Source organism: Arachis hypogaea, chromosome 10 (assembly GCF_003086295.3).
Source record: "Arachis hypogaea cultivar Tifrunner chromosome 10, arahy.Tifrunner.gnm2.J5K5, whole genome shotgun sequence".
Taxonomy (NCBI): domain Eukaryota; kingdom Viridiplantae; phylum Streptophyta; class Magnoliopsida; order Fabales; family Fabaceae; genus Arachis; species Arachis hypogaea.
This window is the reverse complement of record NC_092045.1, coordinates 111,166,013-111,184,015: the sequence shown is the minus strand read 5'-3', so window position 1 is coordinate 111,184,015 and position 18,003 is coordinate 111,166,013. Positions and strand designations below refer to the sequence as shown.

The window sequence follows — 18,003 nt, the reverse complement described above, 5'->3', positions numbered from 1 at the left end:
TCTTTCTCTCTTTACAGTGAAAAGCAAGTAATAAGAAATCTATTCTCTCTTTATGTTACAATCAAATACTCTTCTCCTTATATTTCTACTACAATTCTTTCTCTTCTTTTATTTTATAAATATTTTAAATTCTATTTTCTATTACTCTTTACGTATAATATTAATAGCAATATTAATCATCTTTATTATATTGAAATAGTAACAATAAATAAATGCAATTCTCTCTCTCTTTATTTTTAATACTTCTTTCTATCTTTGTATATATATACAATACAACATATAATAATATATATATATATATAAATTATTATTGAGCTAATTATTTTAATACTAGAGTCTTCTATTTATATATCTTTATTTTACATATCTTTTATTTATTTTACAACACTTAGTAGGCGATTTTCTTTGTTTTCACATAATTATGAATAAAATAAACATTATATTTTATTTAATGTATATGTATTTTTTAAAAAAATATAATATTTATAATTAACGTCTCATTTACATTACCGATATATAAGAGCACAAGTGTTTCAACTTTCAAAGGATAATAAGGTAACTCTACCAAAAAGAAAAGGATAATTGATTTTTAAACCCTAATTGCTTTGTGCCGAAACCCTATTCTGTACCGATTGTATTGCAGAGAAGAGAAGAAACACAGAAAGCCAAAGGGGGAAGAAGAAGAAAGAAGGAGGAGGAAGAAGAAGAAGATGGCTCGTAATGAAGAGAAGGCTCAGTCTATGCTGAACAGGTTCATCGCCCTCAAGGCAGAGGAGAAGAAGAAGCCCAAGGAGCGCCGTCCCTTCCTGGCCTCTGAATGCCGCGATCTCTCAGAAGCCGACAAGTGGCGCCAGCAGATCATGCGCGAGATCGGCCGCAAGGTCGCCGAGATCCAGAACGAAGGCCTCGGCGAGCATCGCCTTCGCGACCTCAACGACGAGATCAACAAACTCATACGCGAGAAGTCTCACTGGGAGCGCCGCATCGTCGAGCTCGGCGGCCCTAACTATGCCCGCCACTCTGCCAAGATGACTGACCTTGAAGGCAACATCGTCGACGTCCCTAATCCCGGCGGCCGCGGCCCTGGCTACCGCTACTTCGGCGCCGCCAAGAAGCTCCCCGGCGTCCGCGAGCTCTTCGAGAAGCCTCCTGAGCTTCGCAAGCGGCGCACTCGGTACGACATCTACAAGAGAATCGATGCCAGCTACTACGGTTACAGGGATGACGAGGACGGCGTGCTGGAGCGTCTCGAGGGGCCTGCGGAGGAGAAGATGCGGCGCGAGGCGGCGGAGGAGTGGATGCGGCTGGAGGAGGTGAGGAAGGAGGCTCAAAAGAGTGTGAAGAGTGGGGAGGTGGCGATGGTAAGCGCGGCTGCGAGGGAGATCCTGCACGAGGAGGAGGAGGAGGTGGTGGAGGAAGAGAGGAGGGAGAGGGCAGAGGAGAAGGAGAGGGAATTCGTGGTGCACGTGCCGCTGCCGGATGAGAAGGAGATCGAGAAGATGGTTCTGGAGAAGAAGAAGATGGAGCTTCTCAGTAAGTATGCCAGTGAGGGTCTCTTGGAGGAACAAACTGAGGCTAAGGACATGCTTAACATTCATCGTTAGGGTTAGAAATTTACATGTTATAGCATCACCATCTAATTACTTATTGATTTAGCTGTTCTATGACAATTTTCCAATTCTATGAATGAGAAGGAAATTACAGAAGAGGATTTTATAGGAGAAGTTTTAACTCTCATGGATGAATTGCTAATGATTTTGTTTGTTATCTATCTGGTGGTATGACTAAAAATGCTGTACATTAGTGAGAATACTGGCTTATTACATCATGTAAATGGCATATGCTGGTTATTTGCTTTTGCTTCCTTCTCTGTTTCACAAAGTGAAGATAAATTTATGCCATGCTGCTGCAAGTTCCTAGGCTGAAAACTTTCATTGTTTGGTCCTGTAAAGTGTTCATTTAGTTGTATTGCTATTGAAATCATGGAATGTTTTGGGTTGTGTAGTTTTTAGAGGCACGGTGCTTGTTTCACATAGAAAGAGATCATATGGAAGGCTTGGGATCATTCCATTTTTTATTTATTTTTAATACTTGTTTTTTTAACCTTCTGCTATGATAGAAAATTGGTGACGCTATCTCCACCTTAGTCAATTCAATCTAGATTGGCTATACGTCCCCAAAATCCAAGGGGATTACACTGTTGTAACTTCTCATGAATCATGAATCATGTGAGCTTGGTGCTTCTATGGTTAGAGCTTTAATATGTGAAGTCCATCGTGTAGTGCTTTAACTCGGAACTTAAGCTGTGTCATTATCTCCCTTATCACACAATTATACTAATAGAGCATTTTGCATTAAAGGGAGCAACATGCATCTGTAACCATTTTTTAATCAGAACTTTTGGTGACTAATTAAGACATTTGCAACATTTTAATCAGAAAAGCTGAGCCCAGGGACAATCCTTGAGCAGGTGTGTGTCTATTTCTTCATTCTTACAACACATTCGGCATAATGTGATACAATTGAGTATAAATAAGGATTGTTTTTTTTTTTAACAATTCCTACTTGCATTGACCTGTGTACAAGGAAGTAGGAAATGATATAGAGAACAAGCTAAGAGAATAGCTGAAGTTTCAAGGTAACCAAATATACAACACAACTAGATTCATAGATTTTTTTTTTTTTTTTTTGTGGTGACTAACTAGATTCATAGATTATTATCACAATACTAAATGCTTAAACTCTTTTAAAAAAAGAATTATAAAAAAGAAAAAGAAAAATGCAGTGGCAGAGGAAAAGAAAATAAATAAGTATTGAAAGTGTTTGGTGTTTAGGTTTTTAAACCGGCGCCTGTATAATTGCTGGGTTGCTGGTTAATTACCCAAACAATTATTCCTTTTATTGTCCTTTTTACTTCTCAACTATTTTTTAAAAAATATTTATATTGGTTATATCAATAGAATTTACCATATATGATATTTATTGTGTATGTCATTATTTCTGTTAACCATTTTTAACATCACTTCTAAAATCTTCAAAACCACAAATAGGATTAATAAAACCACTGAAAACAACAATAATATTTATCTCAAAATTTTGAACAAAAATAAAACTTACTCTAATAATGTAATAAATGTAATCCTCATCATCACTGAATCTTATGGAATACTCTGAATAAAGTTCTAACTAATAAAAAAAATTATATCTCGGCATTTATTTTATGAAGGACAATATAATGTTTTTAAAATAAAAATATAATTTTATTGTTTAAACTTTAAAATAACGAAGTGCATCTGAATTCTGAAATAAGAACTCTGCTGCTCTACCAAAAAGAGAAGGTAATCTTCTGACTCACAAAATATTTGCTCATCAGATGAACATTTTAACCTTTAAGAGTTTGAACCTCTATCAACTCAGATCCAATTTCTACAAACAATTTGGATAAACACTTCGAAACAAATATAAGAAATAAGTTGATCTTATTTCTTATTTATTATTTTTAAGAATTTATCTATTTTGTATTTTGAAGTTATATGATAAGTTTATAAACTAATAAAGTTTTTGTTAAAAATATAAAAAATATGTTTTTAATGTATTTATTTTGTATTTATTAATAAAAATATTTAAATTTTTTTTACTAATAGTAAATTTATCATGTGTCTTAGTTAAATCCTATTTTTAATACCAAATTTAAAAAGTATATAAAAAACGAATAATGCTATATATCTAAGTCTTTTTATGAATAAAGTCTAACTAAATTAAATAATAAGATTTAAAATAGTATTAGTCGTCATAATTGATTTTTATTATGTTAGACCAATTTAGTTAAACTAAATTAATAAAAAGACTTAGATGTATAGTATTATTTATAAAGAATTGTGGAGCTAGAGGTGTTCAAATCAAAACCGATCCAAATTAAATCGCTCATCCAATTCAATTCAAACAAAAAATCGATTAGAACTGCACTAATTCGAATTTGGTTAGATTCTATTTTTTGCAAACTGTTGAATCGAATCGGATTTTATGTATACTTTTCATAACCGATCCAATCCAATTCCAACCGCACAATGTGTTCTAATATTATTATATTTACAATTATATTTATAACATGTTCAACTTTTTATACATTTTTTTATATTATTCATGTATTATTATTATTTAATAAATATTTTATATTTAAAATATTATTTATTTATTTATTTTAACTAATCTATAATTTTATTTCTATTGTTATGTTATCATTGGTTTTTAAAATATTATTAAGACTTGTTATATTATTGTTGATTATTTAAAATTTAATGTTGAGATATATTATATGTATTTAATTTTTTTAATTTATAAAAATGCAAATTTTATTTAATTTAAATTATTTAAAATTAAATTGGATTGGATCGAATTTAAAAAAAAAATCATCTAATCTAAATTATATCACAAATAAAATTTATATTTTAAATGAATTCTTAACTCAAAATCAAAATCGATGCAAAATCGCATGACACACCCTATGTGCAGCTAAGGGCTAACATAACATTTGAAAACTTTTCATAACATTAGCCTCTTTATTTTCTTTCAATTTTGCGGGAAAAAAAAATACAACCCACTAAGGCCTAAGGCCTAAGCTATGGCAGCTTCCAGAACTAGAATACACGTGGACACATGTGCTTGCAGAGAAAGAAACCGCCCCAACGACACACTAATAAAAGCCGTGAACCCGGTCTTCAACACAGTGCCACTAACCAGAGACGCGACGAACCTTCTCATTCTATCTGTAATCTGAAGCTGTTCGACAGAGAAAAATGGGATGGGTCTGGAGGGACGACGACGACGGCGATAATGGCAACGTAAACGCCAACAGCAGCAGTTCCGTGGCCGTTGGCGAGCAATGCTCCACCCGTAGAATCGTGAGATCGCAGTGCAAAACTGAAGAGGTCGAGCCGGGAAAGTTCATCAAAAAGTGCGAGAAAACCGAAGAGCTTTTCAGGGATTGCGTCGGAAAGTAAGCGATTTTACCCCTTTTCCATCTCTTGTTATCCTAATTTAGCTCCTAGCTTGCCTCTATTTAGGTTTGCGTTTTCTGTTTATTATTGTTATTTCTTGTTGAAAAGAAATGGTGTAAGAGCTGAAATCTTGGTGTAGATAGATTCATTTGGAGGTACTTTAAGTAGGTGTCATTGCTCTATGATTTATGAATTGATTAGGTATTAAACAGGTACTGCTGCAGGTTATATGCTATTGCTATGAATATTGTCAAGTTAGTTGCATTTTATTCTCAGGAGTTAGGATACACTTCCTGTATTTCTTTTCCCGTTCTATTTGCTAATTTCATGAATGTTTTGAAATTAGGATAATGGATACTTTTTGTCCCTGAAATTTGACAAAAGTTTTAAAAATATTCCTAAGTTTTATTTTGTTTCAATTTTGTTCCAGATGTTTTTGATTTGCATCAAATATATCCTTGACGGCTAAATTTTCAAAAAATTTAAGATTAATCTAACAATAATGCATGAAAATTATGTTTAATTTACTTGTGTTGAGGGGTTGTTATTATGAAATTATTGTTGAATTCATGGGTATATTTGATGCAAATCGAAAACTTCTGGGACAAAATTGAAACAAAATAAAACTTAGGGGTATTTTTGAAACTTTTGTCAAACTTTAGGGACAAAAAGTATACTTTACCCTTGAAATTAATATTTGGAATTCAAAATAGTTGAGAGAAAAAATTTGTTTAGATATATAGTTGTCTCAGTTTGATGAAAATTGATAAAATTGCAATCAGAAAAACTTAAGCTCTACCCTAGCAGAATTCAAAAGGGGCTATGTATTTGAGGGCGTGAGTTTTCTTGCAACTAGGCTTGTATATTGGATTCCTTCCTTTTCTTGCTGATACGTGTTTATGATCACATTACAGCAAGAATGTGCATTATAAAAACTTATAAGTAGTCCTTTGTTATGCATCATCCATTGTCTCAATCTTTTTTCTTTTCAAATATCTGCCCTTGGGGCTAGACAGCTATCTGACACAACATTCTGTGTTATGAATGTTTCAGAAGTGGATAAACTACAGTAAGCACGGTTAGGATTACCTTTAAAAAGTCTTTTTTTTTTAATATTATCTTTCTAAGATATAATCTGCAGTATGGTTATCGAATCTCATATTTGGAAGCTTGAATTGTGTGATCCAAGTTGATTCAGTCCTTCACAATTCAAATCACCTAAGTGACTCGCAAAATTCTTCCTCTTGGGAAAATTAGTATTTATGTGAATCTTATATTTGGGCTTTGTTTCATGACTTGGTGGTCCAGCAGAAAATTGAACTTGTGAAGAGCCTTCTCTCAAACTTGGTCTATATAGATGAAGTTGTTGACGCCTACTACCCTGTGGATGTTGTTTGGCATGACAGCATCTAAAGTGATTCATTTCAAGCACGAGAACCACATTTGGCCTTGTTACTATACACCCATCGATGGATGATATTTGATGATACAGAACATGAATTATAAAGCTGTGCTAATTTGGTTCACCTTTGGTCTAGTGGCTCCAGAGAGTTTACCCTTGAAGCATGGACAGTGCTTACCAATAGAGTATAGATCAAACTTAGTTTTTGATCATTTAGTTCTGCACAAGCTTCTAGAGTTGTTCCATTTACATTGAATTGTTTTATGAACAGCATTTCACAATTTCATGCTTCATAGATTGATTGGTATTTTCTGGCATTAGGTTCTTGTTACTGACTCTTGACAACTTTTGACAACTCTTGACAACCTGGCTGGTTAATTTTTATCTCACTTCTTCTTTCCAATTTGTCAGGCCTGTTGAAGTGGTGCAATCAAACAAAGAATATACCGAAGAGGATGTCACAGACGAGATTCTAAGAGGGGGGCGGTTTGCTTCTTCAGACCATGGTGTCAGTGGTGTGTTTGACTTCCCTGGGCTGCGAAGCGATATTGAACACATGGAACGAAGCATCTTTGGTGGTATTGAAGACATGGAACGAAGCATCTTTGGGGGTCTCAGTCGTTTCTTTGGAGCAGCTGAAGAAATGAAGAACGGTTTATTTGATGTGTTTGCTAACACTCCAGGCATATTTGATGGAGAGTCGTCATCTTCCTCATCTTATAGACGAGGCATACCTATTGAGGAGCATAATCACGGGCAAGAAGCTCACGCTAAACCCAAGGATAAGGAATCGACGGAAACTGATTTTGCTGCAATGGCTAAAGACGTTTAAAACACTAGAGTGAAGCCATTCCACCTTGCATTGAAATGCTCTGGATACATTATATATATACACATTATATATTCTGTATTAGATTTTGAAATCCTGTATCTTTCCATTAAAAATACTAACAAGAGGACGGGTAGGCTTCTTCTTTTCGCATTCAATATTGGTTACTGGCAATGCGAATGGCTAAGCAATTCACTTTTCAACCATGTTCTTAGTGGATGCATTCAAATAGCTCTAGCCCTTATTGTTCTTTGAAAATTTTTCATTAGTTAAACATGAGAAAATACACCTTAGGATTGTCATAACGTGAAAGCTGTTCTATTTAGTATAGTAATGAATTCCTGGATTAAATCATGGCACCTAAAAACGAGTGGATTATGAATGCTGCGCACGTGCCAATGATAATTTGATGAAGTGGTTTGACTCTTGACCTGTTAGTGGACTTGCGCCTTTCTAAGATTCAACTTCTTGGTAGGTCGAAATTGATTGCTTTGATCTGCAAAGGAAATGCACGTTCTTTGTATTAGGTTTGGTTTAGTAAAGCTTTTATTTTTCGAAAGTAGCTTATGAAAGCTATCTTTTAAAAGATAACCAAACCTAAAATGAAGTACTTGTACTTTTAAAAAGCACAAATACCTCTTTAAGAAGACAAACCCAGCCTTAGCTCTAATTTAGTGCGGCACAACTACCTATCTTTTCTCTTATCCCCTATACCACAATTTCTCCAGGGTAATCATACCTTTTTTTAGAATATAGTTTTTTCCTGATTGTTAATGGCTTAACTATTGAATATTTCAAGAGCACTTGTTAAGTTAGTGATTTTTTTTTTTTCATTTTCATTTCTAGATACATACTTTAGAAACGATATCCACATATATGATACAAAATTACAAAGCGTGTTGGCTCATTCGTTCGGCTTATCAAGATCAAGATACACTTTAATAAAATAGAACATGTTGACAAGTATTGAGGTTGTTTTAATATCAACTTGCATCTGCTGGTGCTGAACGGTTCACTAATGAATGCATAAGTTTTCAACTAAATTAAATATTTTAACCTACGATATGGATTTGTCAAGTTTATTATTACATATTTTAATTGATCAAATTGAATGTTAATGATCAAGCTAAAGTTTAGAGGAATGAGACTGGGGTAGAGTGACACTTCTATAGTCCAGCTTTATGATATTTAGTCACCAAAAAAGGCTTAATTACTTTGTTGGTATCCGTAGTTTTGCGAAATTTTTAATTAGTTCCTGCATTAATTTTTTTTTAATTAGGTCACTCTTAACAGTAATTGACTTAATTTTATTGGAACCCAACAAAAAAAGTTGTTGTAGGGAACTAAATAAAAGAAAAAAAAGTGTAGGGACCCAGTTAAAAAGAAAATTTTGGTGCAAGAACTCAATTAAAAGGAAAAAAAGTATAAAGACCTAATTAAAATTTTCGTAAAACTATAAGGACTAACAGAATAATTAAATTCCAAAAAAATTAGATAATATTATTTGACATTAAATAATAGTTATCCATAAAAATATATATACACGAGTGAAGTACCAACCCGGCCCCTGTCCATTTTCAAGAATGACAACGCGACCCCTCAAAATAAAATCGATCCACTTCGGTCCCTATTCCCTGATTCCGTCACACAACGCAGTCCCTGTGAGTATTTTTCCGTCAACTCTGAACGAAAAATGCTGACGTGTCAGGTTCAGAAATGGACAGGGGTCTAATTGTCTCTAAATTTAAATTGGTTAGGGATTTATTTGTCCTTATAATTTTTTAAACAATATTTTTTATATTATTTTTTTATTTATTATATTAATATTTTTTTTAATAAATTATTAAATATGTAGTATAATAAGTACAAACTAATTAATGAATTATTCAAATTTAAAAATATCATTTATTATGAAACTAAATAAATCATTCTCAAATATAATTTTTAAATACATAAATAATAAATATTAAAATTCAGTTAATACATTAATAATAATAACCCTATGATATACTATTAGTATTATGATCTAGATAATTTTTCACAATAAAGTGAAAACTAATAAACACATTACTTTATATATAGTAAAATATTTTTGAGTAATAACAAATTTAATTTTTTATCTTTTTAAACTAAATTAATAATTCTATTTGATATCTTTGTACTAAAATATACTATGAGCAAGTTACTAATACTAAATAAAATAATTAAAATATATAACCTTTAATGAAATAATTAAATACTAATTGAAATAATTATTTTTTTTATCTCTTTAATTGAATTTTAATATACTTAAAATTTTAATTAATCTATATTATTCTTATATTGATAAATCTTTATCAATCTATAACCTTATGATCATATGTATTATTAATAGATTAATAATATTATTGATACTTTAAATTTATTGAGTTTATAAATGCTCTCCATCATATATTAATTATATTTTAATGATTTCATTTAGTATTAATAGTTTACTCATAGTGTATTTTAGTATAAAGATATCAAATAGAATTATTAATTTAGTTTAAAGAAATAAAAAATTAAATTTATTATTACTCAAAAATATTTTACTATATATCAAGTAATGTGTTTATTAGTTTTCACTTTATTATGAAAAATTATCTAGATCATAATACTAATAGTATATCATAGGGTTATTATTATTAATGTATTAACTGAATTTTAATAGTTATTATTTATGCATTTAAAAATTATATTTGAGAATGATTTATTTAGTTTCATAATAAATGATATTTTTAAATTTGAATAATTTATTAATTAATTTGTACTTATTATACCATATATTTAATAATTTATTGAAAAAAGAATATTAACATAATAAATAAAAAAAATAATCTAAAAAAATATTGTTTAAAAAATTATAAGGACAAATAAATTCCTAACCAATTTAAATTTAGATACAATTAGACTCTGTCTATTTCTGAACCTGACACGTCAGCATTTTTCGTTCAGAGTTGACGGAAAAATATCCACAGGTACCGCGCTGTGTGACAGAATCAAGAATCAAGTGACAGGAACCGAAGTGGATCGATTTTATTTTAAGGGGTCGTGTTGTCATTCTTAAAAATGAACAGGGGTCGAGTTGGTACTTCACTCGTATATACACGGGTGGGTAGGTTTGAATTTGAATACTTCTCTTCTCAAACATACTTCCACGAAGTTCACTCTTTCTGACTGCTAGGGATGGAACGAAGTAGGCCAATTATAACTAAACAAAGGGTTCTAGAAGGACATAACTAACTGGTATTAATAGCATTATGGTTGGTGGTTTAACCTTTTGTAATTTAGAAACAAAAGTTTAAAACATCCTAGATTCTGAGACACACAGATGACATTTCTCATTTGCACATAAATGCGTAACTAGAAGAAACTAAATATTTAATAAATTATTTTACAAGTAACTATGAAGTATCTCATACTATAAAATATTAAAATAAATGCAAGGTTAAGTTGCTAAGATACGCATAAGTGAGGGTATGACCTTTGTTTATGAAGCAGACAATAGAAGAATACCCTAAAACAATACAACTTCTTGCACGTGTTTCTTTCCTTGTTGGAATAGCATGTATGTAATGCTTGGAGAAAGAACCAAAGTTGTAGCGAATAAATAATTAAAAGATAGGGAAGGTAGGAGAAAGCTAGTAAGGAATTAAACTAATTTCACTTAACATATGTTGTCTGTAAAATAAGTATGAAAGAAAAAAAAAAATCGTCTTAGATAATGATCTCTTCTCCTTACCGCTAATCATTTATGCGGATTTGACAATTTCATTAGGACTTGGCGTTAAAATTTTTAAAATAAAATATTGAAGTATTAAGTTAGTAAATTAGAACTATAAAAGTCTTACCTACTCCTAAATGAGAAATTCTCGTCCTGTAACTTTTAGTATGTGTGTTCTAATTTAACCAATACAAACATTAAATTATCTTTAACAAATAAATTTTTAAAAATATAAATACAAATTATATTAATTTATGTGTATAAATTTTGATAAATATAAATTATATATTTTTATATATAATATTTTTGTAAATATAAATATAAATTATTATTAATTATGTAAAATTGTTTATCTGAATTATTATAACAAATGATAATACAATAAAAATTAATCAAGCTAAAACTTTCAAATTAGTTATATAAAATAACACATGTAGGTATATGCATAATAATTACTTTAGTAACTGAATTTTGATATACACATTATTTTTGAATAAGTAAATAGCAATAAGGGCTAATTTTTTTTATATGAAAAAATATTGGTGTTTTTGTTAGAAATAAGATTATTTAGTGTAATTATAGGATTGTAGATTTTGTAGGTGAAAAGTCAATACATAAATATATATTAAACACGTGACAATATTCTAACTAAGACGTAAAAAATGTATTATAACACATGAGATATGTTGAATAATTTCTATAATATTATAATAAATTTCAAATGTCAATATTCATCCGATATACTATCTCTACATATTAAAAATAATTTCTATAAAATAAGAGAGTAATGAAAATAAAGAGTAACAGGCGAGGGACGGCGGCTTGGCAGGATACAGCAAGCCTCCTTCACAAAAGTCACAAATTACGCATGACCAGTGCGACTATTTTAATGAAATCTCCAGCGTCCACGTCAGCTCCCTGAACTTCTTGAATGCCGTTGGATCAAGTGCACGCGTTTTGAAGTATTCCTTAACAGAAAATACCGGTAACTCGCACTCTCTCCCTCTTCTTCTCTTCTTCTCTTCTTTCTTGCCAATTTCATTTCATAAACAGTTAAACACGACCTTTTCCATATTCACACACATATTACTAATAATAATAATAAAAAAAATATTCATGGAGACTCTTCCACACACAATTTTGCTCCATTGGACTCTGTCGCCCAATGAAACCTTCCTCTCTCTCTCTCCACTTCAAAAACCTTGCTTCTTTCCTTGTTCTCAGCATTGTACTGCACAATACTTGAAAGAGAATTAGCTCTCTTACATGCTTCTCAGAAATGGGAAACAATTGTGTTGGATCCAGAGACTCAAAGGAAGGACTATTCTCCTTCACCTATGTTGCTTCCACTCCATTCTGGTGGTCTAATCCAACAACCGCAATCCTAGAACCTCCTTCATCATGCACACAACCTGTTCAACAAAATGCTCCACAGCCCATCAAGATTGATGCTCATCATCAACACTATTACAAACAAGAGGAGGATAAGCAGCAATCTAGGCAAGTAGTAGTTAGACCAGAAGAGACACCAAAAGCAAAACTTCAAAGTACTAAGAGGTCTGCAAGTGCAGGGCTTCGAGCAGACTCGGTTTTGCCAAGACAAACCGGCCACATTAAAGAGTACTTTCATTTGGGAGCTGAGCTTGGGCATGGACAATATGGAACAACTTTTCTTTGTGTAGAGAAGGCTACTGGAATCAAGTATGCATGCAAGTCCATTGCAAAAGTGAAGTTGCTTACAGATGATGATGTGGATGATGTGAGGAGGGAGATTCAGATAATGCATCACTTGGCGGGAAGCCCCAATGTGGTCTCCATCAAAGGGGCTTACGAGGATGCCATTGCGGTTCATGTTGTCATGGAGTTGTGTGCAGGGGGTGAGCTCTTTGATAGGATTGTGGAAAGGGGCCATTACACGGAAAAGAAGGCGGCGAAGCTTGTCAGGACTATTGTCAGTGTTGTGGAGGCTTGCCACTCCCTTGGAGTTATGCATCGTGACCTTAAGCCAGAGAATTTCCTTTTTCTTGATGTCCATGAAGATTCCACCCTCAAGGCAATAGATTTTGGAATGTCTGCTTTTTTCAAACCAGGTATTTCCAAATGTGTCCTTTCTCTTCCCCATTGTTCTACTTCTATTAGCCTGTGTTTGGTAACTATTCCAAACACAACCTTATTGCTTTTATTATCTCTAGTTATTTTGCTTTCTCGTTCTAATACAATTTCCTTTGTAAGTGAAATTGTTAAGCCACACTGACTGAATAACAGATTAATAGGTCTTTCTGGATTAGGCTAATGCCTGTTTGCACATACTATTGATGATTTAGCTCGTGTTTGCTGCAAGGAATTACATAGCTATAGTTTACTCCCTTGTGCAGGAATCATTTTAGAGAAATATTAGAGGGCCAACACTTTTTATCAATATTATTAGCCAACACTTTGGCCAACGACACCTTATTTTTATACTATTAGAATTTAGAGTTTAGATTTAGTTTTTAGTGTTTAGAGTTTGCCAAGTGTTGACAAAAAAAATGATAAGTTTTGTTGGTAGCATTGCTCATAATTTTGTGTCTTATTAACTAATGATGTGAATCATATTTGTTGTAATAATATGTGATTCATGAAACAGGCATAGCATTCCTGAAGAATGAAATTCTTCTTAATCTAGAATCTAGATGCATTGCATGCTAAATATAATTAGTTTGTGTTCTGTGTTTGCCATTGCTAAAATCTTCTGCATTGTTTTACTCGTTTTTGTTATTTGCAATTATCACTAACACACTTTGTTAACAGGAGACAAATTCACCGATGTGGTAGGAAGTCCTTACTATATTGCACCCGAAGTTCTGTGCAAGCATTATGGCCCAGAAGCAGATGTTTGGAGTGCTGGTGTGATGCTATACATTCTCTTATGTGGATTCCCTCCATTTTGGGGCGGTAAGAGTTCTTAAGATACTTTGTCCTTGACGATCCTATCAATTTACTTCATTTTGTATTTACTTGGTTTCACTTCATTCCTTCATAACAGAATCAGAGCAAGAGATATTTCACGAGGTTTTGAATGGTGATCTTGATTTCTCTTCTGATCCTTGGTCGAGTATCTCTGAAAGTGCGAAAGACTTGGTGAGGAGCATGCTTGTTAGAGATCCAAGAAAACGGATTACAGCTCATGAAGTTCTTTGTAAGTTTCCTCTTATCCCATTGAGAGACAACTACAAGTGAAACAGGAACTGCTATTACTAATTAGGCACTAAAACATTTGACCCGCATAGGTACCACATTTAACATGTGATTTTCATATATGCAAAGATTTTGGAAGAGATATTTGTATTGTCACACTCTTGACTTGTGAGAAGAGAACTAACTGACTGAGGTTTTCCTACCATCTTATGAATGATAAAGAATGTTCCGATTTTGTGCAGGTCACCCCTGGATTCAAGAAAATGGAGTTGCTCCAGACAAGCCTTTAGATTCTACGGTTTTGAGTCGCCTGAAGCAGTTTTCTGCAATGAACAAGCTCAAGAAAATGGCTCTCAGAGTAATTACATTTTTCCTCTTTTACAATTCTGTCCTATGACCGTGAGAATGATAAATTAATAACCGTTAATACTGTTAAATATTGAATTTTATTTGCACAGTTGAACATTTCAATTGTCAGTACCTTAAAATACAAATGGAAGTGTCAAATTGTGCTCATGTATAACATTTTCCATGTTATTCTCTGTAGATTATTGCAGAGAATCTCTCTGAAGAAGAAATTTCAGGATTGAAAGAAATATTCAAGATGATAGACACGGACAACAGTGGTCAAATAACTTTTGAAGAATTCAAGGTTGGGCTGAGAACGTTTGGTGCTAATCTCAGCGAATCAGAAATTTACGATCTAATGCAAGCTGTAAGTACTACTTCACAGTTCATCAATTTCTTTGTTGGTCAAACATCTTATCCTATCAGAATATTTGGATTGATAACATTCTAAGTGAGTTTAGTTTTTAGTATTGTATTATTTAACCATTTTTCTGAATTTTGTTTCTGGATTGCAGGCAGATGTTGATAACAGTGGCACAATTGAGTATGGGGAATTCATAGCTGCAACAATGCATTTAAACAAAGTCAAAAGAGAAGAACATTTGGTCACAGCTTTCTCATACTTTGATAAAGATGGAAGTGGCTACATCACTCAAGATGAGCTTCAACAAGCTTGTGAAGAATTTGGCATGGAGGATGTCAGCTTGGATGAAATCATCCGAGAAGCTGATCAGAATAACGTCAGTACATTCGACTCATAAACTCAAGCTTTGCATCTCATAAATCCTCATCCATTTTCTTGCATTAAGCAAATAGATAACAATGCATGGTAGTGAACTTCACTGAACTTTTTTCCAATCGAAATAAACTACCGGTGGACATTAGAATAAATAGATATATCATTCTAGTTATGGGAACTTCTTAACAAAATCTTATCTTTTCTTATATCCATCCATCTTGAACCTAGAATTGAATATTTTATCATTGTTTTAAGTGATGATTTGGACTATAGGTACTCCTTAAAACAACATCCCAAACCTTGTTTCCTCTGTTGTCCTGATTTTGAATTCGCATGAAATGTGTTAGGTCATATGTGGCTTTCATACTTCAAGTTAGATGCCAAACTTAATGTATGCTTATGCAATACTGAAACTCGAATTCTTTCATCTCTTACAATTTTGTTGTGTTCATGTTGTGCTCTTTCAGGATGGCAGAATAGACTACAATGAATTTGTTGCAATGATGCAGAGAGGAGATACAGATTTAGGAAAGACTGGTGTAAAAGGTAGCACTAGTTTTAGAATTGGATTTAGGGAAGCACTTTCAGTATGTTGACAAAAAAAAATAGGCCATTTTTTCTTTTTCTTTTGTTAACTTAGCATTTAACATTCACCACTCGCCACTGAATTTAATTTCTCCTGCAATTGTAAAGCTTAGCCTGTAAAAATTTTGATAGGTTTTCACGTGGGATTTACCATGTAAATGCAAATCATGAGTAAAATTTGATTTTGGCAAATTTATTTTGGTTTTTGACTTGGTGACAATTGTATTTCATTCAGCCACACAAGCACACTTATTTATAATTAGATGTGCTAAATGTCACAAAATATCACTACAAAGAACCAAAAATAAAAAATTCTAATCTGAATTTCGCTGCAATGTAGCAGTTACGATTAAAGTCTAAAATTTGGTTATATTTTATTTAGAACCAAAAACAATTTGAAGTGGAAAAACAAGAGTTGCTAACTTTCCAAATTCACATATTTATACATGATCTTAAATTTCCTCACTCTCAAGGAAAGTGTCAATGTTCATGTCCGTGTGCACCAGAGATATGGATACAATAGTAAATGTTTAAACACAAAATTTTAATGAACACAATTATAGATTGTTGACTAAATCAAATCAAAATCAGATTCCTAATTCCTTTTATGAATCTTTTATGTAAATAGAATTAATTATAAATATTTTCCTTTTTGGGTTTAGCTTAATTTTAGGAATTTTATGATTAGAAATCTTTCCTTTATTCTAGGTTAGTATTTTTTCCTTATTTCCTATTTTCTAATTATTTCTATTTCTGTAATTCCTCTATAAAAAGGTTGATTACCTGTACACTTGATAATACAATACATTCAAACACTTTAATTTGGTATCAGAGCAGGATCTCTGCACTGTGCCTCTGATTTATAGCTATGGCTGACAGTTCCTCAGTCATTAATCCTGAACAGAAGGAGAACACCACTTCTACTCCATCATATTTAAAATTTGAGCAATGGGTACTAGTTAGTGGTGACTCCCATTCAGTTCAGATTACCACATTTCGACTCAATGGGTCAAACTACCTTAGGTGGTCTCAATCAGTTCAGATGTATATCCGTGGAAGAGGGAAGATTGGATATCTCACCGGTGAGCGAACCCAACCTAACATCACTGACTCACAATATCATGTGTGGGATACCGAAAATTCTATGGTGATGCATGGCTGGTGAACTCAATGGAGGAGGATATCAGCAGTAATTACATGTACTATACCACAGCCAAAGAATTGTGGGATAGTGTCAAGGAGATGTACTCTGATCTTGGAAATAAATCCCAGATTTATGAACTTACTCTAAAAGCTAGAGAAATTCAACAAGGGAGTGACAATGTCACCAAATATTTCTACACATGGAAGCGGGTGTGGCAGGATCTTGACCACTTCAATAACTACAAGTGAAATTCAGCCGTTGATGCCAAACACCACCAACAAACAGTGGAAGAAGGGAGGATATTCCAGTTTCTTGCAGGTCTCAACGTGGAGCTAGATGAAGTTCGTGGCAGAATTATTGAAAGAGCAATCCTACCCTCAATTGGAGAAGTATTTGCTGAAGTTAGAAGAGAGGAAACTCGTAGAGCTGTGATGATGGAAAAAGACAAGACTGAACAGACCTCTTTGGAGTCTAATGCACTTTTAGTGGCACCTGCTGCACTTAAAAGTTCATCAAATCAGAAGCACCCCTCCAATCTTTGGTGTGACCACTGCAATAAACCTCGTCACACCCGAGAAACTTGCTAGAAGATTCATGAAAAATCAGCACATCTTAAAGGCAGCAAACCTGGTCCCAAAATACGCTCTACCCCAACCGCTCATGAGGTTGAAAAATTATTATTGAGTAAGGAACAGGTTGAGCAGCTCATAAGGCTATTAAATTCCAGTTCTGTGTCTAGTACTCCTAGTGGTTCTTTGGCTCAAACAAGTAATTTTAGTATTTCTATGTCCCTTAACTCCACCTCAAACTTGAATGCACCATGGATTGTCGATTTAGGTGCATTTGACCATATGACCAACCTCTCCCCTTTATTTAAAACTTACTCTCCTTGCTTTGAAAATGAAAAAATTAGAGTTGTTGATGGTAGTTTTTCATCTATTGCTGGAAAAGGTACAATTAAACTGTCCAAAAACATTGACCTAAGAAATGTCCTACATGTACCAAAGTTTTCTTGTAATCTTCTCTCTATTAGTAAAATC

At 32.9% G+C, this 18,003-nt stretch overlaps 2 protein-coding genes and 1 pseudogene across 2 annotated transcripts; all 3 read left to right on the top strand.

The window, feature by feature from the left end:
- The first annotated feature begins 548 nt into the window (after positions 1-548).
- LOC112716571 (uncharacterized) lies at positions 549-1,864 on the top strand (annotated as a pseudogene).
- Positions 1,865-2,438: 574 nt separating this feature from the next.
- LOC112716570 (fra a 1-associated protein) lies at positions 2,439-7,434 on the top strand. The gene is made up of 3 exons (XM_025768503.3): positions 2,439-2,470; positions 2,587-4,996; positions 6,811-7,434. Exons 2-3 carry the CDS (start codon positions 4,797-4,799, stop codon positions 7,229-7,231), a joined length of 621 nt encoding a protein of 206 aa, XP_025624288.1. The 5' UTR covers positions 2,439-2,470; positions 2,587-4,796; the 3' UTR covers positions 7,232-7,434.
- Positions 7,435-11,964: 4,530 nt separating this feature from the next.
- On the top strand, positions 11,965-16,011 carry LOC112716569 (calcium-dependent protein kinase 26). The gene is made up of 7 exons (XM_025768502.3): positions 11,965-13,060; positions 13,761-13,904; positions 13,996-14,148; positions 14,390-14,505; positions 14,695-14,862; positions 15,011-15,235; positions 15,702-16,011. Exons 1-7 carry the CDS (start codon positions 12,250-12,252, stop codon positions 15,828-15,830), a joined length of 1,746 nt encoding a protein of 581 aa, XP_025624287.1. The 5' UTR covers positions 11,965-12,249; the 3' UTR covers positions 15,831-16,011.
- Positions 16,012-18,003: the final 1,992 nt, after the last annotated feature.